At 45.3% G+C, this 25,194-nt stretch overlaps 2 protein-coding genes across 5 annotated transcripts; one reads left to right on the forward strand and one right to left on the reverse strand.

Moving 5' to 3' along the window:
• Nucleotides 1-262: 262 nt before the first annotated feature.
• cfap410 (cilia and flagella associated protein 410) lies at nt 263-5,369 on the reverse strand. 2 transcript variants are annotated; one of them, XR_010900546.1, is made up of 8 exons: nt 5,173-5,369; nt 4,996-5,014; nt 4,516-4,562; nt 4,203-4,435; nt 3,018-3,165; nt 2,845-2,941; nt 861-1,149; nt 335-345 (listed from the first exon to the last, which is right to left on the reverse strand). XR_010900546.1 is itself a non-coding variant. In XM_067431028.1 (7 exons), exons 1-7 carry the CDS (start codon nt 5,247-5,249, stop codon nt 1,015-1,017), a joined length of 756 nt encoding a protein of 251 aa, XP_067287129.1. In that variant the 5' UTR covers nt 5,250-5,369; the 3' UTR covers nt 263-1,014. The 2 variants fall into 2 exon arrangements, 1 of the variants encoding a protein (XP_067287129.1); XM_067431028.1 differs by having other exon boundaries at nt 263-1,149.
• A 351-nt stretch (nt 5,370-5,720) lies between these two features.
• On the forward strand, nt 5,721-23,554 carry pfklb (phosphofructokinase, liver b). 3 transcript variants are annotated; one of them, XR_010900543.1, is made up of 24 exons: nt 5,721-5,923; nt 7,182-7,255; nt 7,485-7,562; nt 9,267-9,456; nt 10,379-10,544; nt 10,640-10,684; nt 10,960-11,068; nt 11,165-11,260; nt 11,351-11,443; nt 13,259-13,384; nt 13,514-13,578; nt 13,663-13,726; nt 16,123-16,269; nt 16,491-16,561; nt 18,075-18,162; nt 18,279-18,431; nt 18,811-18,975; nt 19,502-19,563; nt 20,643-20,754; nt 20,834-20,933; nt 22,007-22,112; nt 22,299-22,471; nt 22,784-22,809; nt 22,902-23,553. XR_010900543.1 is itself a non-coding variant. In XM_067431014.1 (23 exons), the coding sequence occupies exons 1-22, from the start codon at nt 5,839-5,841 to the stop codon at nt 22,444-22,446; spliced, it is 2,343 nt and encodes a 780-aa protein (XP_067287115.1). In that variant the 5' UTR covers nt 5,721-5,838; the 3' UTR covers nt 22,447-22,471; nt 22,784-23,553. The 3 variants fall into 3 exon arrangements, 2 of the variants coding, with proteins under 2 accessions (XP_067287115.1, XP_067287114.1); XM_067431014.1 differs by having other exon boundaries at nt 22,784-23,553; XM_067431013.1 differs by having other exon boundaries at nt 22,299-23,554.
• The last annotated feature ends 1,640 nt before the right edge of the window (nt 23,555-25,194 follow it).

The following is a 25,194-nucleotide window of genomic DNA, read 5'->3' on the forward strand; positions in this document are numbered from 1 at the left end:
TGACTCATAACCGTTTGAATCTTTATTTGAGGATTGAACACAAACGCGGAAGAGAAGCCAATGCTGAATAAAGTCGTAGTTTTTGTTATTTTTGGACCCAAATGTATTTTGGATGCTTCAAGAGACTCTAATTAACCCACTGATGTCTCATATGGACTACTGTGATGATGTTTTTATTCCCTTTCTGGACATGGACAGTATAGTGTGCATACACTTGCATACGCTCTCGGACTAAATATAAAATATCTTAAACTGTGTGTGAAGATGAACGGAGGTCTTACGGGTGTGGAGCGACATTAGGGAGAGGAGTTAATGACAGACATTTCATTTTTGGCTGAACTAACCCTTTAATTCCTGTTTTTGCTACTTAATCATGTCCAGTATTCTGTAAAATTGTGTAGATCATGATGGAAACAATAAATTTTCTTGTGCACCTGAATTTATTTACATAGAAAAATACAATCTCATATGCATTATTTCAACTCAAAGATTTGTTACACTTCATTACAAAGCCAAACTTTTCTCCAAAACAGGAAAACGTCTCAGTTTGAACAGGAAAAGGCAACTTGGTAACAATCATAGCGAGCGTGAGACTCAGACAAACAGAAGCGTTTCACATCATTCATTAGTTTCGTCCAGAACAGGATCGATCTCTGAAGTACTGCAGTGATCCGGCTTTTTAAACCACTGACGTTAATAAAACAAATAACCAAAGACATTGGTTATAGAACACTTTATAATACGGTTTCATTTATTAACATTAAATGCATTAGCTAAAATCAACTATAATTCTTCTGCATTATTATTATTAGTTAATTTTGATTATTTAACCAATGCATTTATTGTTAGCATTCATGCACTGAACTGCATTTTTACAACTATCAACACAAACAATAAATGCAGTAAGAATTATATCGCTCATGCCAGCAAATGCATTAACAAATAAAACCTCATTGTAAAGTGTTGCAGAATCGTGTCATGTTTGCTGGTTTTAGGGTTTCTCCACTGGCGTGTTTATTCACAGATGGGAGATTTCTCTCTCTGTCGACTGCGTGATCTGAGTTTGCTCTCTGTGACCGTCTGAACGATTCTCAGCTCCTCCACGTCCAGATCCTTCAGCAGGAGCAGAACGGCCTCTAATGTGTGACTCTACGAAACCAGAAACAACACATGAGTTACATATGAGCAGTGCTGGGGGTAACGCATTACAAGTGCATTATGTAATCAGATTACTTTTGGATGTAACGAGTAAAGTAACGCATTACAAGTAACGTGCATTATGTAATCAGATTACTTTTTGATGTAACAAGTAAAGTAATGCATTAAAAGTAACGTGCATTATGTAATCAGATTACTTTTTGATGTAACGAGTAAAGTAACGCATTAAAAGTAACGTGCATTATGTAATCAGATTACTTTTTGTTGTAAGGAGTAAAGTAGTGCATTATGTAATCAGATTACTTTTTGATGTAACAAGTAAAGTAATGCATTAAAAGTAACGTGCATTATGTAATCAGATTACTTTTTGTTGTAAGGAGTAAAGTAACGCATTACAAGTAACGTGCATTATGTAATCAGATTACTTTTTGTTGTAACGAGTAAAGTAACGCATTACAAGTAACATGCATTATGTAATCGGATTACTTTTTGATGTAACAAGTAAAGTAATGCATTAAAAGTAACGTGCATTATGTAATCAGATTACTTTTTGTTGTAAGGAGTAAAGTAACGCATTACAAGTAACGTGCATTATGTAATCAGATTACTTTTTGTTGTAACGAGTAAAGTAACGCATTACAAGTAACGTGCATTATGTAATCAGATTACTTTTTGTTGTAACGAGTAAAGTAACGCATTACAAGTAACATGCATTATGTAATCGGATTACTTTTTGATGTAACAAGTAAAGTAATGCATTAAAAGTAACGTGCATTATGTAATCAGATTACTTTTTGTTGTAAGGAGTAAAGTAACGCATTACAAGTAACGTGCATTATGTAATCAGATTACTTTTTGTTGTAACGAGTAAAGTAACGCATTACAAGTAACATGCATTATGTAATCGGATTACTTTTTGATGTAACAAGTAAAGTAATGCATTACAAGTAACGTGCATTATGTAATCAGATTACTTTTTGTTGTAACGAGTAAAGTAACATTTTATCCATTTACACATTAATATTCAAGTTACTTTAAAAAAAAATACATTACTGCATTTAAAACTTACAAAAACGTTCTCAATAAAACTTAAGTTAAAAACACCTGGAAAAGCCTCATCTGGAGCAAATGTAAAATAACGCATTACTTTCTATAAAAAGTAACATGATTGGGGGAGTAACAGAATATTGCAATGCATTACTTTTAAAAGTTAAAGGAGCTGTGTGTAAGAAATGTATTTCACTGAATCATAAATGGCCCTGATATGTCTCTAGACATTAATAAATCATGTTAATGTCAAACTCTTCTATCACTGACGACAGTAGTCCGGCAGGATATTGTCATTATAAAGCTGTTGCTCCAGCTCAGCTGATGTTGATGATGTCATGTTGTGTTTTGGCCTGAAGCTCCGCCCTCCACCTATCGACCAATCAGGAGTCAGTAGTGTTTAGGGTTGCCAGATCTGCTCTAGTCTCCACAGCGGCAGATCTACAAACGGTCTGCTGATCCTGCAGCCAATCTGGCAACCCCGAGTCAGGGGGAGGAGGAGGGGGAGACACCGCTCTACAGGCATTTAAAGGGATTGCAGGACCAGTTTAGGCCACAATCTCACACACCCTTCCTTTAACTTCCCCAACACTGGATAAGAGCTTCTGTTGAATGAGAGGACACATATCATGTTTGTACCTTCTTCTTAGACAAGTCTCCGGCCTCTCGTGGGGACGACAGCGATGGAAACTTATCTCTAGGCAGCAGCTTCATTCCCAGCTGAGCACGAATTTTACTGCACAGACATCAGTGTGTGTTCAGTTCCACATCCCCAGAGCAGAGAAACAGCAGAAACAAAGATCAGATCTTACTTGGTTTCCTCCATACTGTAATTAAGAGGGTCGTTCTCTGAGTCTGCTTCTGTAAGGCCATTGGTTGAGCTGATGGAGGCGGGGCCTGGAGAGCTCACAAGCTCCTCCCCTTCCTTTAATGCTTGTGTGAGTTCCTCCTCTGTAACCACTGACAGAACAAACTCATTAATATTCATATCTATGAGCTATAAAGTTATTAGACTAGACAAGAACATTTATAAATTATTTTCTACTCATGGTTCATAATTTAGTCTGTCATTGTTACTCAACTAACATGAAATCATTACTTTAGTAACATGCATTATGTAATCAGATTACTTTGACATAACAATTGAAGTAACATATTACAAGTAACGTGCATTATGTAATCGGATTACTTTTTGACATAACTAAAGTAACATTACAAGTAGCGTGCATTATGTAATCAGATTACTTTTTGACATAACTAAAGTAACGCATTACAAGTAACGTGGATTATGTAATCGGATTACTTTATGATGTGACGAGTAAAGTAACATTACAAGTAACGTGCATTATGTAATCGGATTACTTTATGATGTGACGAGTAAAGTAACATTACAAGTAACGTGCATTATGTAATCGGATTACTTTATGATGTGACGAGTAAAGTAACATTACAAGTAATGTGCATTATGTAATCGGATTACTTTATGATGTGACGAGTAAAGTAACGCATTACCAGTAACGTGTATTATGTAATCAGATTACTTTTTGACATAACTACAGTAACGCATTACAAGTAACATGTATTATGTAATCAGATTACTTTTTGACATAACTACAGTAATGCATTACAAGTAACGTGTATTATGTAATCGGATTACTCTTTGAAGAACTAAAGTAACGCATTACAAGTAAAATGCATTATGTAATCGGATTACTTTTTGACGCATTACAAGTAACGTGTATTATGTAATCAGATTACTTTTTGATGTAACGAGTAAAGTAACGCATTACAAGTAACGCGCATTATGTAATCGGATTACTTTTTGACGTATCAACTAAAGTAACTTGCATTATGTAATCAGATTACTCTTTGAAGAACTAAAGTAACGCATTACAAGTAAAATGCATTATGTAATCGGATTACTTTTTGACGCATTACAAGTAACGTGCATTATGTTATCGGATTACTTTTTGAGGCATTACAAGTAACGTGCCTACCCTGGTTGTCTAGTTTGTGCAGTCCAGGCAGGTTTCTGATGACGGTCAGGCGGTACGTGTTTAGGTCAGCAGCGTCGCAGCACGGGTTCTCCGCCAGCCACAGGACCTTCAGACAGCTCAGGCCCTTCAGATGCTGGAGCTCAGACAGACTCTGGATGTTATTGCGTCTCAAATAGAGCTCACTGAGATGCTGACAGGACGAGATGTGCTCCAGAGACGAGATGTGATTGGCACTGAGAGCACAGAGAGAGCCGCTGTCACAGATATTTCATGATTATTATAATCGATTATTCCCAAAAAGCTCTAAACAAACCTCAGGGTGAGAACCTCGACGTTAGGAATCTGCTCAAATATGGAGATCTGTGGAAAAATCAACACATTTATATATACTATGGTGCTGAATGAATGTCATATTGAACACATAGTACCCAAGTAGCCATTTATATGAATTGGAATAAAAAGACAATAAATAAAGAAATGGAAAGGGAATTTACAATACGATATGCATTTAAGACACAACAATAACTCATATTTACAAGTTCTCACTAGTGCTAAGTACATTAAATGTATATTAATTTAAATCACATAATAGGTCAAAATTATGACTTATCTCATAGTTTAATTTTTTCGATGACTTATGTCATAATTATGACTTTTCGTATAACTAAGTTGTTTTTTTCTTGTGTGGCAGAAATACTCCTTCATGGCTAACAATGTTGTGATATAATGGCATTTATTTGTAATATAATGCTATTTTAAACATTAAAAATAAGAAAATATATTTAATACTCACGTCTGTCAGATTGCAGCCCCTGAAACACACGAAGAAATTATTAGATAATGCCGTTATTCAGTAAATATCTTCATTTAAATGCACACTGACGATATCTAACAACAGACTAAATTAGAAATCATAATTAAATCGAGTGTTTTCATGAGGCTAACCGCTAACAAACAGCAGAAAACACACCAGCAGTTTAATTTCTTCACACTCTCCAGGTCCGACGCCTTAGCCCGAGCTAGAACGAGTTTGCGTGTTAATTTCATGTTGATAAATGTAAGATTTTATATGGAAATGCGTCAATGTTGATACAAAACGCGTTTAAACGTCACATCGCTGCTGTCAGTCAGTCACTGCGCATGCGCGTCACTCACTCCGCTTCTATGACAACCGCGTCAGTCACTGCGCATGCGCATCACGGCTCAGTTCACCAACACAACACCCACAGTTCACCTCAGACCCACTTTTTCCAAAACATAACATTACTCCTTTAACTCATTAACTTTTTAAACGCTTAAAAAGTTACACATTGTGCCATAAAATACGATGACGCAGTCAAATTTTATATATTTATAAGGTTTTAATCGAGGTTTATTCGAGTATTAATTGTCCAATAATCCTTCATATGTAATATAAGTACAATTGCGGAGATAATTCGATGTTTTATCACTTAATTATTCGAAAACGAGCAGAAAAGCATAGCTCGAGGCAAGAACACGCAGAACAAATAAGAGGCGGGGCCTACTCGTGCGGTGCGTGCGGTGCGTGCGGTGACTGTGAGAAGCTTTTACGCGAGTCAGTGTGTGTGTGTGCGTGTGTTTTGCGCTGGTAAAGGTGATATTTGTGATCTTCATCATGCATCATGTGGATTTTGAGAAGCTGCGGATGAGCGGCGCGGGGAAAGCCATCGCGGTTCTGACGAGCGGCGGGGACGCGCAGGGTAAACAACACAATAACAACACAATATACTTGCACATTCTAACGGCGTTTGAGATGCCTCTAAACGCATGCACTCATGATGCACAGCATGCAGTGTAAATACAGGCATCTTACTTCTACTACCTGTTGTAGAGGAAACACTTTCACGTGTTACTAATGCAAAATGGTTTATTTTCTCAGTTCTCTTTCTCTCACTGAGCGTGAGGCAGAAGTAATGCATGAATTGGCTTATGTAACTCATTTGAGCAGCTCTTTTACTCGGTTTTCTTACTCTTCTCTTATTTGTACTTGCAAACATTTGCATTGCATGGGCAGTCTGTCAAATCATGTATCTGTAGTTTGCGGCATTAAAGGTGCAGTATGTAAGATTTTTGTGGGGATAAAAAAATCCACTTGAACAGCGTTATATATTTTATTGACTTGTGCACATCATCCAAAATGTTTCCAAGAATGTTTAAATCCAAAGAAATCTGTGATTTTAACCAGGACACGTGTGTGTGCGTTGCCTATCGGTGACATCATCACCCCGCCACGTTACCCGCCGGCGTTATTGTGTAGTAACCATGGCAACTATCGCCGCATTAATACCTGATGTGTTTTATTAGACACTGTTTGGATCATTGATGGACAGAAACTAATGATTGTTTTCCGGCTCATTGTTCTCCAGCTCATGAGCTACAGGCTTTACAGGTTAGCAACCGATTCCCAGGGAAAGCAAGAATTGACAAAAAAAAAAAGTAAAATGTGTACCTTAAAAATGTAATGTAAGTCGCTTTGGATAAAAGCGTCTTCCAAATGCATAAATGTAAATGTAAAAATGTAAAGCTCAACACAGTTAGTCTTATTGTTTAAATCTGCTGTTGTTGATCTTCCGCACAGTGCCGTGTTTTACCGCCTAATATGATCTCGCTCACTGCAGTGTCAACAAGAGTCTCATAGTAGCATCATAACATCACCTTAACACACTCACGTGTGTGATATGATAAAACACCGCTGCGTTATACACACACACACACACACACGAGCGGAAGAAGCGGAAGTGCTCACGGCAGAATATAAGCTCCGCCCACTTAAGAGTCAAGACACGCCTCTGTTTTGAAAAATTACATACTGTGCCTTTAAACACAAATGCACTGTGTGTGTGTGTGTGTGTGTGTGTGTGTGTGTGTGTGTGTGTGTGTGTGTGTGTGTGTGTGTGTGTGTGTGTGTGTGTGTGTGTGTGTGTGTGTGTGTGTGTGTGTGTGTGTGATTTCCTGCAGGTATGAATGCCGCCGTTCGTGCTGTAACACGCATGGGCATTTTTGTGGGCGCCAAAGTCTACCTGATTTATGAGGTATGAGACGCTGCACGTGCACGAGAGTCAATGAAGCGTGTGTGATTCTGACCTTTCGCTCTCTCACACTCTCTTTCACACACACACACACACACACACACACACACACACACACACACACACACACACACACACACACACACACACACACACACACACACACACTCTCTCTCTCTCACTCTCACTCTCACTCTCACTCTCACTCTCTCTCTCTCTCTCTCTCTCTCAGGGTTATCAAGGCCTGGTGGATGGAGGAGACCACATCAAACTCGCCAACTGGCAGAGCGTCACCAACATCATTCAGCTGGTGAGTCCATGTTCTTCTGTTCATGAAATGCCTCCATCTTGAGTTTTCCTCCAGGAATCAAAATATCACAATATTCCTCATTATAATAATTTATACACAGAATAAAGGGGTGCGGCCTGGTTGTGTTAGTTAGTTGTGTGTTGAAACTGATGGTTATGGTAAGGGGCGGGGCATTTCCCAAACACCAATCGCAACACACCATTCCAGCCGACCAATCGGAGCACAGTGTGCTTTTCAGAAGGAGGGGCCTGAGCTGATTTCAGCTGTCAATCATCTCCTCTGACTGACAGCAGGATTGAGATTAAAACACAGATTAGATGGGAGATTATAGCAGCGTTTGCATTGTGTCTACGGACACACACACACACACACAGACACACACATCTGCAGACTCATCAAGAACACAGCCATATCACCCTGTAGCCAGCAGCCATATCACCCTAGCCCAAGACTGGTTTCCCACTGAAGCTAAGCAGGGCCGAGCCTGGTCAGTACCTGGATGGGAGACCAACTGGGAAAACCAGGAGCTGCTGGTAGAGGTGTTAGTGAGGCCAGCAGGGGGCGCTCACCCTGTGGTCTGTGTGGGTCCTAACGCCCCAGTATAGTGATGGGGACAGTGTACTGTCAAAGAGCACCGTCCTTCGGATGAGACGTTAAACCGAGGTCCTGACTCTCTGTGGTCGTTAAAAATCCCAGGATGTCCTTCGATAAAGAGTAGGGGTGTAACCCCGGCATCCTGGCCAAATTTGCCCACTGGCCTCTGTCCATCATGGCCTCCTAATCTTCCCCCTATCCTGATTGGCTTAATCACTCGGTCTCCTCTCCACCAATCAGCTGGTGTGTGGTGAGCGTTCTGGCGCAATATGGCTGCCGTCGCATCATCCAAGTGGATGCTGCACATTGGTGGTGGTTGAGGAGATTCCCCCTTCTATGTAAAGCGCTTTGAGTGCCTAGAAAAGCGCTATATAAATGTAATGAATTATTATTATTATTAACACAGCTGGGATTATGACAGTATATACTGCATTATTCAGTTATTGTGAACTGTATGCAATAAGCCTTTCAGACCGCAGTCTCTTACTGTGTTGCCTGTTTAATTAATTAAAGGGTTCAGCCAGAAATGTAAATTGTGTGATTGATTCATGATTCGGATCGCCAAAGTCACGTGATTGCAGCAGTTTGACCCGCGATCCGAATCATGAATCGATTCACTGACTCATAACGGTCCGAATCATGAATCGATTCACTGACTCATAACGGTTCGAATCATGAATCGATTCACTGACTCATAACGGTTCGAATCATAAATCGATTCACTGACTCATAACGGTTCAAAGCTTTGTTCTGAAATCGGCCATCACTATATAAGTCGTTATTTAGTTTTTTCCCGCACTAACTCTATTCTGGCCTCTTCATCAATGATTGTAGAGCCGCTGTAGTGAGATGGGCTTTGTAACGACGTCTTTAGTGCCTTTATGGGTCTTGAGAGAGGAAATGACATTGGTGTCAATGAAGGCCTTTCTGAGCCATCGGATTTCAACACTAATATCTTCATCTGTGTGTGAAGATGAGCGGAGGTCTGACGGCTGGCCAACCACAGGAGGAATTAATCACACTATTTACATTTATGGCTGAACTAACGCTTTAAGTGACTTTCAGTTTCTGCGCCGCTTTTCAATCGTGTGTGTGTGTGTGTGACGTCAGGGCGGCACCATCATCGGCAGTGCCCGCTGTAAAGCCTTCACCACGCGAGAGGGTCGTCTGTCGGCGGCCTTTCACCTTGTGCAGCGCGGCATCACCAACCTGTGTGTGTGTGGAGGAGACGGCAGCCTGACCGGAGCCAACATCTTCCGCAGCGAGTGGAGCCACCTACTGGCAGAGCTGGTGCAGCAGGGTACACACACACACACACACACACACACACACACATACACACTCTCTTTAACACATACACACACTCTAACACACACATGCACACACACACTTGTACTCATACACACACACATACACACACTTACTCATACACACACACACACATACTCTCTAAAACACACACACTATCTAACACGCACACATGCACACACACACTCGTACTCATACACACACACTCTAACTCTCACACACACACTCTAACTCTCTCTCTCACACACACACACACACACACACACACACACACACACACACACACACACACACACACACACACTTGTACTCATACACACACACACACACTAACTCTCTCACACACACACACACACACACACTCTAACTCATATACACACACACTCTAACTCCATACACACACACACACAGAATCACACACACACACACACGTTTGTTTTTGTGACATATGGGGACATTCCATAGGCGTAATGGTTTTTATACTGTACAAACCGTATTTTCTATCCCCTTACACTGCCCCTAAACCTACCCATCACACACACACACACACACACACACACACACACACACACACACACACACACACACACGTTTGTTTTTGTGACATATGGGGACATTCCATAGGCGTAATGGTTTTTATTCTGTACAAACCGTATTTTCTACCCCCTTACACTGCCCCTAAACCTACCCATCACACACACACACACACACACACACACACACACACACACACACACACACACACACACACACACACACACACACACACACACACACACAGACTCTCTTTCTGTTGTTTCGTTCTAGTTCATCAATAGCTTTTGTGTTTGTGCTCCATTTGAAGCTGCCAGATCCTCCTGTGTCCCTCATTCACTGTGTGTGTGTGTGTGTGTGTGTGTGTGTGTGTGTTTCAGGCCGGATCACGGACTCTCTGGCTCAGCAGTTCACTCATCTGAATATCGTGGGATTGGTGGGATCCATTGATAATGATTTCTGTGGAACTGACATGACAATCGGAGCCGATTCTGCTCTGCATCGAATCATGGAAGTTATTGATGCCATCAGCACCACGGCACAGAGGTCTCACATACACACACACTCTCAGACACACACACTCTCACACTCTCAGACACACACTCTCCCTCACTCACTCAGTTATGCTTGTGTTGTTTCAGTCATCAGAGGACGTTTGTGCTGGAGGTGATGGGCCGTCACTGCGGGTGCGTCTCATTATACGCTTTTATTCCCTATAAGGGTCATGCAAGTGTGGTCTGATCCGGTCTGGTCTGATCTGGTCTGATTCGGTCTGATCCGGTCTGATTCGGTCTGGTCTGATCCGGTCTGATTCGGTCTGATCCGGTCTGATTCGGTCTGGTCTGATCCGGTCTGATTCGGTCTGGTCTGATCCGGTCTGGTCTGATCCGGTCTGGTCTGATCCGGTCTGGTCTGATCTGATCCGGTCTGGTCTGGTCTGATCCGGTCTGTGGTTCTGCAGGTATCTGGCGGTGGTGTCCGCTCTGGCGTCCGGTGCTGATTGGCTCTTCATCCCGGAGGCTCCGCCGGAGGACGGCTGGGAGGATCACATGTGCGCTCGACTGGGAGAGGTCAACGTCACACACACCATCTCAGGCTTATGCGGAATAATCCTGCAGTCTTTACGCTTGTGCTGACCATGTGAGTGTGTGTGTGTGTGTGTTCAGAGTCGCAGTAAAGGGTCCCGTCTCAACATCGTGATCATCGCAGAAGGAGCCATCGACAAACACGGCCAGCTGATCTCGTCCAACTACGTCAAAGACGTGAGTCTGTCAGATGCAGATGTTCAGTGAGATCTTCAGGCGCTTGTTCTTTCTTACCGTGTGTGTGTGTGTGTGTGTGTGTGTGTGCAGCTGGTGGTCCAGCGGCTGGGTTACGACACACGGGTCACTGTGCTGGGTCATGTCCAGAGAGGAGGCACGCCGTCCGCCTTCGACAGGGTTCTGGTTAGTCAGTCTTCACCTCATTCTGGAGCTGGATTGTGTCGGCGGTCCGTTATTCTGCTGCAGATTATTATTGGTTATGACTTTATTTTAATGTATTATTGAAATCATAAACACGCCATTTACAGTATTTTGTTATTCTTCTCGTTATTGACATGTAGAGACTAATGATTCGAAAGTCTAGCGAGATTACTGTCTTTTATTTTCATTGTGTGTGTGTGTGTGTGTGCGTGTGTGTGTGTGTGTGTGTGTGTGTGTGTGTGTGTGTGTGATGGGTAGGTTTAAGGGCAGTGTGTGTGAGGGGTAGGTTTAGGGGCAGTGTGAGTGTGTGTGTGTGTGTGAGGGGTAGGTTTAGGGGCTGTGTGTGTGTGTGTGTGTGTGTGTGTGTGTGTGTGTGTGTGTGTGTGTGTGTGTGTGTGTGTGTGTGTGTGTGTGTGTGTGTGAGGGGTAGGTTTAAGGGCAGTGTGTGTGAGGGGTAGGTTTAGGGGCAGTGTGAGTGTGTGTGTGTGTGAGGGGTAGGTTTAGGGGCTGTGTGTGTGTGTGTGTGTGTGTGTGTGTGTGTGTGTGTGTGTGTGTGTGTGTGTGTGTGTGTGTGTGAGTGTGTGTGTGTGTGTGTGAGGGGTAGGTTTAGGGGCTGTGTGTGTGTGTGTGTGTGTGTGTGTGTGTGTGTATGTGTGTGTGAGGGGTAGGTTTAGGGGCAGTGTGTGTGTGTGAGTGTGTGTGTGTGTGAGGGGTAGGTTTAGAGGCAGTGTGTGTGTGTGAGGGGTAGGTTTAGGGGCAGTGTGTGTGTGTGTGTGTGTGAGGGGTAGGTTTAGAGGCAGTGTATGTGTGTGAGGGGTAGGTTTAGGGGCAGTGTGTGTGTGTGTGTGTAAGGGGTAGCTTTAGGGGCAGTTTGTGTGTGTGTGTGTGATGGGTAGGTTTAGGGGCAGTGTGTGTGAGGGGTAGGTTTAGGGGCAGTGTGAGTGTGTGTGTGTGTGAGGGGTAGGTTTAGGGGCTGTGTGTGTGTGTGTGTGTGTGTGTGTGTGTGTGTGTGTGTGAGGGGTAGGTTTAAAGGCAGTGTGTGTGTGTGTGTGTGTGTGAGGGGTAGGTTTAGAGGCAGTGTGTGTGTGTGAGGGGTAGGTTTAGAGGCAGTGTGTGTGGGTGAGGGGTAGGTTTAGGGGCAGTGTGTGTGTGTGTAAGGGGTAGGTTTAGGGGCAGTGTGTGTGTGTGTGTGATGGGTAGGTTTAGGGGCAGTGTGTGTGTGTGTGTGTGTGTGATGGGTAGTTTTAGGGGCAGTGTGTGTGTGTGTGTGATGGGTAGCTTTAGGGGCAGTGTGTGTGTGTGTGTGTGATGGGTAGCTTTAGGGGCAGTGTGTGTGTGTGTGATGGGTAGGTTTAGGGGCAGTGTGTGTGTGATGGGTAGGTTTAGGGGCAGTGTGTGTGTAATGGGTAGGTTTAGGGGCAGTGTGTGTGTGATGGGTAGGTTTAGGGGCAGTGTGTGTGTGTGTGTGATGGGTAGCTTTAGGGGCAGTGTGTGTGTGTGTGTGTGTGATGGGTAGCTTTAGGGGCAGTGTGTGTGTGTGTGATGGGTAGGTTTAGGGGCAGTGTGTGTGTGATGGGTAGGTTTAGGGGCAGTGTGTGTGTAATGGGTAGGTTTAGGGGCAGTGTGTGTGTGATGGGTAGGTTTAGGGGCAGTGTGTGTGTGTGTGTGATGGGTAGGTTTAGGGCCAGTGTAGGGGGATAGAATGTACAGTTTGTACAGTGTAAAATCCATTACGCTTATGGAAAGTCCCCACAATTCACAAAAACCTAACGTGTGTGTGTGTGTGTGTGTGTGTAGAGCAGTAAGATGGGTGTGGAGGCCGTGGTGGCGCTGCTGGAAGCCACTCCTGAGACGTCGGCGTGTGTGATCGGCCTGTCGGGGAATCAGGCCATGCGGCTGCCGCTCATGGAGTGTGTTAACATGGTGAGTCAGCCGCGACCTTTGACCTTCAGTCTGCTGGAGCAGTGGACACACGCTGCGACCTTTGACCTTTAGTCTGTCCCGTACAGAGAGTCCAAATAACGTGTGTTTGTTTTCTGTGTGTATTTTTAGACGAAAGAGGTTCAGAAAGCCATGAATGAGAAGAGGTTTGAGGAGGCCATCCAGTTACGGGGAAAGTGCGTTTCGTTCGTTCGTTCGTTCATTTGTTTGTTTGTTTGTCTGTTCTCTAAAGTGCTTTATTATTGATTTCCTCATCACAGGAGCTTCGAGAACAACTGGAACACATACAAGCTTCTGGCTCACCAGAAACCGGCTCAGTCGAAGGTGCGGAACTCCACGTCTCAAACACAGTATACTTTCTTTTTGCTTGTCGAAACTATTCTAATGTGAACCAATAATATCACAGCCCACTTTTCATGATATAATCAAATCCTGATAGGAGTAGCGCAGATGAATCTGTAGTTAAACTGGGTCATTAGTGGAGTAGAAATGTGAAATTATTTTTTTATTTGGTGCTTTCTAGACTGAAAACACAGAAAATGTTTATTTTTCTCATGGGGATGAAAGACTACAATTCCCAGAATGCTTTGCTGCCCTGTGAGGCCACGCCCACAGCCGCCGCTACTGGATCACTGATCACTTTCCCACCACGATCATCTTCATAAAATCAGTTCAGTTAGAGAACAGACACTACAATTAAAAACTCAAGTGTGTGTTCAATATAATGTGAGTGAGCCGCTGAGGGAGTCTTAGCACAAACGCTGCAGGAGTCAGATTACATTTAACGTCATAAATGAGCTGATGAGCTCTCGTGATGAGAGCTGAGGTAAACACATTCGCGGCAGTCATTTTCAGCACGTTTTCAGTTCATGCCTTTGGAAGCTTAACTTTTAGTAGGAATTAATTTCCATTTCCAATAACACTTCCATTGCTCTGCAACGCTCTGTTCACATGAATACCTGAGCCGAGCTGAGCTGTGAGTGCGACCCATAGACTGTAAAAAAATACGGCCGTAGTGTCCGTGACGTCACCTATAGGATTCCGATGAGCCGTTCTGAAGTTTAAAGTAGGGCCGAGCTGGGCGTCGCCATCTTGTCATCGCGCTTCACTCCCGGATAATAGAAAATGGGTAAAAAGACGGGATGTGGGCGGAGCTGAGGTGACGCAATGACTAGACGGTGGATAAATGGCTATCCACCTGTCACTCAAAGTAACCACTCCCTTAATTATGCAGAACTTTAAGGCTTTATATAACGTAAACGAATGAGTTATAAAAACATTCACCCCCTCACAGTCGTCATGAAGGGCAAAATTAGCCGTAGAGACCAAAACCACAATTTGTCTCAGACTGTAAACATGGGTTAGGGTTAGCACGATTAATTGAATATACTCCAGCGTTTCTACTGATACAAAGCCATATGCTAATCGCTGAAGAAACCCTTAAAGGATAAAATATATATAGATTATGTTGCGAAAAGTAGTGGGCCGCCCCTCTAAATTACTGAGTTCAGGTGTTCAAGCCCTTCATGGCCACAGGTGTATAACTCCAGCTCTCGGCCTGCAGACGCTTCTACACACATTAGTGAAAGAATGGGTCGCTCTCAGGAGCTCAGTGAACTCAAGCGTGGGGCCGTGATAGGCTGACACCTGTGCAATAAGGCCATTCCTGACATTTCCTCACTACCAAATATTCCACGCTCAACTGTTAGTGGGATTAGAACAAAGGGGAAGCCATTGGGAACAACAGCAACTCAGCCACGAAGTGTTAAATCCCAGAGCGGGGTCAGCGCATGCTGAGGGTCACAGTGCGCAGAAGTCTCCAACTTTCTGCAGAGTCAACAGCTCCAGACCTCCAGACTTCTGTGGCCTTCAGATGAGCTCAAGAACAGTGGAGAGAGCTTCATGGAATGGGTTTCCATGGCCGAGCAGCTCATCCAAGCCTTACATCACCAAGAGCAATGCAAAGCGTGGGATGCAGTGGAGTAAAGCAGCCGCCACTGGACTCTAGAGCAGTGAGACGTGTTCTCTGAGCGACCAATCACGCTTCAGTCTGACAATCACATGGACGAGTCTGGGTTTGGCCGTCGCCAGGAGAACGGGACTTGCCTGACTGCAGTGTGCCAAGTGTAAAGTTTAGTAGAGGGGGGATTATGGGGTGGGGTTGTTTTTCTGGGGCTGGCCCCTTAGTTCCAGTGAAAGGAACTCTTAATGCTTCACCAAGACATTTTGGACAATTTCACGCTCCTGACTTTGTGGGATCAGTTTGTGGACGGCCCCTTCCTGTCCCCGCATGACTGCGCTCCAGTGCACAAAGCGTCGCTCCATAAAGACATGGATGAGGAGTTTGGTGTGGAGGAACTGGACTGGCCTGCACAGAGTCCTGAGCTCAACCCGATAGAACAGCTTTTGGGATGAATTAGAGCGGAGACTGAGAGCCAGGCCTTCTCGTCCAACATCAGTGCCTGACCTCACAAATGAGCTTCTAGAAGAATGGGCAAAAATCCCCATAAACACACTCCTAAACCTTGAGGAAAGCCTTCCCAGAAGAGCTGGAGCTGTTAGAGAGGGTGGGCCGACTCCAGATTAAACCCCACGGGTTAACAATGGGAAGATCATGTGTGTGTGTGAAGGCGTCACAACACTTTTGGCAATATACTGTATATGCATACAAATGTTGTGTGTGTGTGTGTGTGTGTGTGTGTGTGTGTGTGTTCCTCTAGAGTAATCACTCTATGGCGATCCTGAATGTTGGCGCTCCGGCTGCGGGGATGAATGCTGCGGTGAGGTCGGCGGTCAGGGTGGGACTCGCTCAGGGTCACAGAGTTTACACCATCCATGACGGCTTCGAGGGTCTGGCAAAAGGAGCGGTGAGACACACAAACAATTTTTTTTTTTTTTTGTGAAATGTGGGGACATTCCATAGGTGTAATGTTTTTTATACTGTACAAACCATATTTTCTATCCCCTTACACTGCCCCTAAACCTACCCATCACACACACACACACACACGCACACACACACACATTCGGATCACATCTGTCTGAGCGTTTCTTCATCTGATGGACTGACCCTGATCTCTTCCTGTAGCTGACCGAGATGCATTGGCATGACGTGGCTGGATGGACGGGTCAGGGAGGGTCACTGCTGGGCACCAAACGGTCAGTTCACTGCCATGAGTCTCATCATCCAATCACAGCTCTCTCATGTTCATCCAGGATTAGGGCTGTCCCCAACTAAGGATTTACACATTCGAATCAGAATTGTCTCATTTTTCTATGGTCGACTCATAGTCGAATCGTGTGTGTGTGTGTGTGTGTGTGTGTGTTCGTGTGTGAATGGGTTGGGAGGGGCACTAGTCAGCAGAAGGGTAAAACTGTGTTTATTTCCCGTTACACACTGACACAGCAACAAGTTTTAATAAAGCGGCCACAACTGCCTTCCAACTGACAGACGAACTGACAATGGCTTTCTTATTTAGGTTTAAATAAACATTCGTAAAACGTTTCCTCATAGCATTTTAAAGCCGCGATCGAAATACAGAACATCACACAAATATATAAACCTAAAAAAATACCTGCCTAGAGAAGAAAAGAACACTTTGAGTGCGTTTAGATGCACGTTCTTAAAGGGTTAGTTCACCCCAAAATGAGATTATTTCATTAATGACTCGCCTTCATGTGGTTGGACACCCGTCAGACCTTCGTTAATCTTCAGAACACAGATGAAGATATTTTAGTGTAAAGCTGAGAAAGGCTTCAGATAGGCCTCCATTGGCATTCAGTCCATTCCCACTCACAAGACCCATAAAGGCCCTAAACACATCGACACACAGCCCATCTCACTACAGCGGCTGGACGATCACTTTATGAAGCGGCGAGAATAGTTATTGTGCTGAAAAATCTAAATAACGACTTTATCCGCCGAGTTATTGTCTTCCGTGTCGGTCTCGCTCCTCCTCTTCTGGGTCATGAACGGCGGAGCTGCGTCATATTCTCGCGCGTGCGTCAAGTTCACGGCAATAACTCGGCGGATAAAGTCGTTATTTAGATTTTTGTGCACGATAACTATTCTCGCCGCTTCATAAAGTGATTGTCCAGCCGCTGTAGTGAGATGGGCTGTGTGTCGATGTGTTTAGGGCCTTTATGGGTCTTGTGAGTGGGAATCTAATGGAGCTCAGCTCAGCGCCGCGCCACGTCTTTAAAATATTGAGCACCCCCATATTGCCAAAATGGTATGATCCTCGTTTCATAACGCCCGCGGAGATTCGACCGTGAGATCAGTGGTCTAATCCTCCTCCGCATATCGAAGCATCGAATCTTCGACTAGGGGTCAGCCCTATCCAGGATGATGTCACACAGCAACAAACGACCTTCTACGTTTCATAAGTCGCTTGGGTTCCGTGTCTGCTGTCAATCAGACTAGCCCCGCCCACAGTGTGCTCTCATTGGTCCATCTTGCTCTGTGTATTAAACTTCACCTACATTTTTATTTTAGATTGGAGATTGTTGCCACATTTTAACTTTCAGTTCACTGGAAACTTGATATGATTCACCTGATTGAATATGAAATAATGTCCTCAGGTGGTTAGAATACACAAAAGGATTGTTTGTACTTTTCCCAGGGGTTAAGTTTGTTTGTTTATTCATTCATTGGTGTTTTCTGTTTGTTTAGAACACTTCCCAACTCCTGCATGGAGAGCATTGTGGCCAATATTGGCAAATTCAGCATCCAGTCGCTGCTGGTGATTGGGGGATTTGAGGTACAGGTTGTGTGTGTGTGTGTGTGTGTGTGTGTGTGTGTGTGTGTGTGTGTGTGTGTGTGTGTGTGTGTGTGTGTGCGTGTGTGTGTGTGTTTAATGAGTGTCCCCTCCTGCAGGCGTATGAAGGCGTTCTTCAGCTGGTTGAAGCTCGAGGCCGTTATGATGAACTCTGTATCCCCATGTGTGTGATTCCGGCGACGATCAGCAATAACGTTCCCGGCACAGACTTCAGTTTGGGTGCAGACACCGCGGTGAACGCCGCCATGGAGGTAAGACTCGACGCTGTCACGGTGTCTGTGTGTCTATACTGTGTGTGTGTGTCACGGTGTCTGTGGAGTGTGTGTGTGTATGTGTAACGGTGTGTGTAATGTGTTGTGTGTGTGTGTGTGTGTGGGCATGTTTTTGTGACATAAGGACACAAATGTGTATAATGCCATGGGTATGACACAGGTATTACAGGAGAGGGTGAAATATGAGGACATTACCCATGGCCCCACTTTACAAAAGGCTTATAAATCACACAGGAGGAGTTTTTATGAGAAAGTAAAAATGCAGAATGTTTCCTGTGATGGGTAGGTTTAGGGGCAGTGTGTGTGTGTGTGTGTATCTGTAACGGTGTGTTTAATGTGCTTGTGTTTGTTTGCTCAGAGCTGTGATAAAATCAAGCAGTCTGCGTCTGGAACGAAGCGTCGCGTCTTCATCGTGGAGACGATGGGCGGGTACTGTGGTTACCTAGCAACCACGACCGGCATTGCCGTGGGAGCAGACGCCGTTTACATCTTTGAGGAGTTGTTCAACATCCATGAGCTCGAGGCACGTTCTGCTTTTACACAATATATTAATAATATATTAAAGGAGCTGTGTGTAAGAAATGTATTTCACTGAATCATAAATGGCCCTGATATGTCTCTAGACATTAATAAATCATGTTAATGTCAAACTCTTCTATCACTGACGACAGTAGTCCGGCAGGATATTGTCATTATAAAGTTGTTGCTGCAGCTCAGCTGATGTTGACGATGTCATGTTGTGTTTTGGCCTGAAGCTCCGCCCTCCACCGATCGACCAATCAGGAGTCAGTAGTGTTTGGGGTTGCCAGATCTGCTCTAGTGACCACAGCGGCAGATCTACAAACGGTCTGCTGATCCTGCAGCCAATCTGGCAACCTCGAGTCAGGGGGAGGAGGAGGGGGAGACACCGCTCTACAGGCATTTAAAGGGATTGCAGGACCAGTTTAGGCCACAATCTCACACACACTTCCTTTATTGTGCACTAGCAGGAATCATTACATTTGTCTATTGTTTCTGAAAGAGTCTCCTCTGAAATCTTTTCCTCTCAGACAAACGTGGAGCATTTGAGGGAGAAGATGAAGAACGACATTCAGAGAGGGCTAGTGCTGAGGTAACGCTTCCCACAATCCTCCAGGATTTACTAAAACCCAGAGCTGGACAGTCCCTCAGCTCATCTCCTCGAGTCCTGTACTGAAGTTCACTGTTTGAGTCTCTGTGCTTTACTGGAGTATTATTCTTTCTGTAATCTTCTGACTTTAACTTCACTCCATCTGAAAGACAAATATCGTCCTCTTTACTCCACTACATTTCTATCAAGGTCCTCGAAGTGGAAAGTCATTTCTGTCACAGCTTTGAAAGTCAGTGATGATTTTTTTCTTCTTTAAAAGGTGTTTGGGTTTTTGCAGAAAGCCTTTCAGGAATCACTCTTGTAGAGTCTCGTGAAGTTCAATGATTTCACAGCATTTATTAAACACTGATTTATAGTTTAGAGCAAAATGACGGAAGAAGACGGATGTCCAAATGCTCATTTAGTGGAGTATTCACAGAAACAAAGTTGATTCTGTCTTCAGTGAAGGTGAACAGTGTGAGAATATCAGATGTGTATCAGTGTATTGGATCCGTGCATTCGGCCTTAAAGTGACAGCAGCTTTGTAACTTTTCTACAAGTATTTAAATGAGTTTAAGTTAGTCGTCTGCTAGTGTGTCAGATGGAGCGTCACTGACTGGCTTAAACCATGATGGCATAATGTGCATTTATACAACTATAATACAATAATGCGGCGACATAAAGAAGGACATTTACTTTTGAAAACAAATACTTCTGTACTTTTACTCCAGTAAAAATCAGTTTGTACAACTTTCACTTGTAATGGAGTAATATTTGACCAACAGTGCTGTTACTGAAGTAATGAAGCTGTGTAGTTGTCCAGCTCTGATACTCATAATGATTAATTATGAATATTTAAATCAGTTAAATAAACAGTTAAATAAATCAGTTAAAACAGTTAAATGTAAGTCGCTTTGGATAAAAGCGTCTGCTAAATGCATAAATGTAAATGTAAATGTAAATAGATTAACTTGATGTAGCTACATTAATATTACAATCAATCAATCAGTTAATTTTGTGAACGTTCAGTATTGATTATTACTTAATTCTAAGAAATCAATTATTTTGCTCGTTCTGTGCAGGAATGAGAAGTGTAACACAAACTACACCACCGAGTTCATACACAACCTTTACTCCGCCGAGGGCAAAGGCGTCTTCGACTGCAGGGTCAACGTGCTGGGTCACCTGCAGCAGGTCAGAGGTCATGAGTTAGGGCCGCAGGTTCATGACTGAAGTGTGTATTTCATCCAGTGTGTGTGTGTGTGTGATTTAGGGTGGCGTCCCCACACCGTTCGACAGGAACTTCGGCACTAAACTGGGAGTGAAGTCTGTGCTGTGGCTCACGGAGAAGATGGCCGACACCTACAGACAGGGTGAGCCAAATCATAAAAAACTACAATTATATTAGAGTGAAATAAATCAAGTGATTAAAAACTGTAGTGAATCGTTTCAGTGAATCGCAGGCTCCTGAGTCGCTTCGTTTGAGTGAATCGCAGGCTCCTGAGTCGCTTCGTTTGAGTGAATCGCAGGCTCCTGAGTCGCTTCGTTTGAGTGAATCGCAGGCTCCTGAGTCGCTTCGTTTCAGTGAATCGCAGGCTCCTGAGTCGCTTCGTTTCAGTGAATCGCAGGCTCCTGAGTCGCTTCGTTTCAGTGAATCGCAGGCTCCTGAGTCGCTTCGTTTCAGTGAATCGCTGGCTCCTGAGTCGCTTCGTTTCAATGAATCGCAGGCTCTTGAGTTGCTTCGTTTCAATGAATCGCAGGCTCCTGAGTCGCTTCATTTTAGTGAATCGCTGGCTCTTGAGTTGCTTCGTTTCAGTGAATCGCAGGCTCTTGAGTCGCTTCGTTTCAATGAATTGCAGGCTCTTGAGTCGCTTCGTTTTAGTGAATCGCTGGCTCCTGAGTTGCTTCGTTTCAATGAATTGCAGGCTCTTGAGTCGCTTCGTTTCAGTGAATCGCAGGCTCCTGAGTCGCTTCATTTCAGTGAATCGCAGGCTCCTGAGTCGCTTCGTTTTAGTGAATCGCAGGCTCCTGAGCCGCTTCATTTCAGTGAATCGCAGACTCCTGATTCGCTTCGTTTCAATGAATCGCAGGCTCCTGAGTCGCTTCGTTTTAGTGAATCCCAGGCTCCTGAGCCGCTTCGTTTCAGTGAATCGCAGACTCCTGATTCGCTTCGTTTCAATGAATCGCAGGCTCCTGAGTCGCTTCGTTTCAGTGAATCGCAGGCTCCTGAGTCGCTTCGTTTCAGTGAATCGTAGGCTCCTGAGTAGCTTCGTTTCAGTGAATCGCAGGCTCCTGAGTCGCTTCGTTTCAGTGAATCGCAGGCTCCTGAGTCGCTTCGTTTCAATGAATCGCTTTAGAATGATTCTTCTGAACCCTGATAATACTTGCATATTTCCTGTGAATACCCATAACAGAAGTGTGTGTGTGTGTGTGTGTGTGTGTGCAGGCCGTGTGTTTGCCAACGCTCCGGACACGGCCTGTGTGATCGGGATGAAGAAGAAGGTCATGTCGTTCAGCCCCGTCACCGAACTCAAGACACACACAGACTTCCAGTGAGAACACGTTTAACACACAGATTCATATTCAGATTAATAATGCATACTCGTGTGCACACTACACACTTCTTAGATGCCACTATTTGTGTTTGTGTCTGTCTCTGCGTGTGTCTCTGTGTGTGTGTGTGTGTCTCTGTGTGTGTGTGTGTGTGTGCGTGCGTGCGTGCGTGTGTGTGTGTGTAGGCACCGGATGCCGAGGGAGCAGTGGTGGCTGAATCTGCGGCCGATGCTGAAGATGTTGGCCAAGTATCAGACGAGCTTTGAGGAGTATATGACAGGAGAGGTGGAGCACGTGACGCGCCGCAGCCTCAGCATCGAGACGGGCTTCTGAAGAGTGTGTGTTTGTGTGTCACAGCGAGTGTGTGTGTGTGTGTCCCTATGAGTGTGTGTCCCAGCGAGTGACTGAGTGTGTGTGTCCCAGTGAGTGTGTGTGTGTGTGTGTGTGTGTCCCAGTGAGTGTGTGTTTGTGTGTCACAGCGAGTGTGTGTTTGTCATAGCGTGTGTGTGTCCCAGCGAGTGTGTGTGTATGTGTCCCTATGAGTGTGTGTCCCAGCGAGTGACTGAGTGTGTGTGTCCCAGCGAGCGTGTGCGTGTCCCAGCGAGTGTGTGTGTGTGTGTGTCCGTCCCAGTGAGTGTGTTTGTGTGTCACAGCGAGTGTGTGTCCCAGGGAGTGTGTGTTTGTCACAGCGTGTGTGTGTCCCAGCGAGTGTGTGTGTGTGTGTGTCCCAGCGAGTGTGTGTGTGATAGCGAGTGTGTGTGTTCCAGCGAGTGTGTGTCACAGCGAGGGTGTGTGTGTGTCCCAGCGAGTGTGTGTGTGTGTGTGTCCCAGCGAGTGTGTGTGCGTGAGTGTGTCCCAGCGAGTGTGTGTGCGTGAGTGTGTCCCAGCGAGTGCGAGTGTGTGTCCCAGCGAGTGCGAGTGTGTGTCACAGCGAGTGCGAGTGTGTGTCACAGCGAGTGCGAGTGTGTGTCACAGCGAGTGCGAGTGTGTGTCACAGCGAGTGTGTGTCACAGCGAGTGCGTGAGTGTGTCACAGCGAGTGCGTGAGTGTGTCACAGCGAGTGCGTGAGTGTGTCACAGCGAGTACGTGAGTGTGTCACAGCATGTGTGTGTGTGTGTCACAGCGAGTGCGTGAGTGTCACAGCGTGTGTGTGTGATAGCGAGTGTGTGTGTCTCAGCGAGTGTGTGTCACAGCGAGGGTGTGTGTGTGTCCCAGCGAGTGTGTGTGTGTGTGTGTGTGTCCCAGCGAGTGTGTGTGTGTGAGTGTGTCCCAGCGAGTGTGTGTGCACGAGTGTGTCCCAGCGAGTGTGTGTGCGTGAGTGTGTCCCAGCGAGTGTGTGTGCGTGAGTGTGTCCCAGTGAGTGTGTGTGCGTGAGTGTGTCCCAGCGAGTGCGTGAGTGTGTCACAGCGAGTGCGAGTGTGTGTCACAGCGAGTGCGTGAGTGTGTCACAGCGAGTGCGTGAGTGTGTCACAGCGAGTGCGTGAGTGTGTCACAGCGAGTGCGAGTGCGTGAGTGTGTCACAGCGAGTGCGTGAGTGTGTCACAGCGAGTGCGAGTGCGTGAGTGTGTCACAGCGAGTGCGTGAGTGTGTCACAGCGAGTGCGTGAGTGTGTCACAGCGAGTGCGTGAGTGTGTCACAGCGAGTGCGAGTGCGTGAGTGTGTCACAGCGAGTGCGAGTGCGTGAGTGTGTCACAGCGAGTGCGTGAGTGTGTCACAGCGAGTGCGTGAGTGTGTCACAGCGAGTGCGTGAGTGTGTCACAGCGAGTGCGAGTGCGTGAGTGTGTCACAGCGAGTGCGAGTGCGTGAGTGTGTCACAGCGAGTGCGTGAGTGTGTCACAGCGAGTGCGTGAGTGTGTCACAGCGAGTGCGTGAGTGTGTCACAGCGAGTGCGTGAGTGTGTCACAGCGAGTGCGTGAGTGTGTCACAGCGAGTGCGTGAGTGTGTCACAGCGAGTGCGTGAGTGTGTCAAAGCGAGTGCGTGAGTGTGTCACAGCGAGTGCGTGAGTGTGTCACAGCGAGTGCGAGTGCGTGAGTGTGTCACAGCGAGTGCGAGTGCGTGAGTGTGTCACAGCGAGTGCGAGTGCGTGAGTGTGTCACAGCGAGTGCGTGAGTGTGTCACAGCGAGTGCGTGAGTGTGTCACAGCGAGTGCGAGTGCGTGAGTGTGTCACAGCGAGTGCGTGAGTGTGTCACAGCGAGTGCGAGTGCGTGAGTGTGTCACAGCGAGTGCGAGTGCGTGAGTGTGTCACAGCGAGTGCGTGAGTGTGGCACAGCGAGTGCGTGAGTGTGTCACAGCGAGTGCGTGAGTGTGTCACAGCGAGTGCGTGAGTGTGTCACAGCGAGTGCGTGTGTGTGTCACAGCGAGTGTGTGTGTGTGTCACAGCGAGTGCGAGTGTGTGTGTGTGTGTGTGTGTGTCACAGCGAGTGCGAGTGTGTGTGTCACAGCGAGTGTGTGTGTGTGTCACAGCGAGTGCGAGTGTGTGTGTGTGTGTGTCACAGTGAGTGTGTGTGTGTGTGTGTGTGTGTGTGTGTGTGTGTGTGTCACAGCGAGTGCGAGTGTGTGTGTGTGTGTGTGTGTGTCACAGTGAGTGTGTGTGTGTGTGTGTCACAGCGAGTGTGTGTGTGTGTGTGTCACAGTGAGTGTGTGTGTGTGTGTGTCACAGCGAGTGTGTGTGTGTGTGTCACAGCGAGTGCGAGTGTGTGTGTCACAGCGAGTGTGTGTGTGTGTGTCACAGCGAGTGCGAGTGTGTGTGTCACAGCGAGTGTGTGTCCCGCTCATCAGTGCTCATGAAGTCATTCCTCATCAAATGTGAAATAACTCAGATATTAATGTTGTGTTTGTGCTCGAGTCCGTCTCTTGTGCCTTGTGTGTATTAGTAACATCTGTTCAGGTGTAATATTCCTTCATTAATGTCAGTGACTGTGAGTGTGTGAGAGACTTCATGTCTAAGTATTTGTGAAATGATCTTGAATTAGTCTTTAATGTTTTTTCCTGTAGAAATGCTGCCAATTTTTCACCCAAACTCATGTTTACAGATTAATATGTAAGCTCCGCATGTCTTTGAAGATCAAACCTAACAAAT

The sequence above is a fragment of the Pseudorasbora parva genome, chromosome 22 (assembly GCF_024679245.1).
Source record: "Pseudorasbora parva isolate DD20220531a chromosome 22, ASM2467924v1, whole genome shotgun sequence".
Lineage (NCBI taxonomy): Eukaryota > Metazoa > Chordata > Actinopteri > Cypriniformes > Gobionidae > Pseudorasbora > Pseudorasbora parva.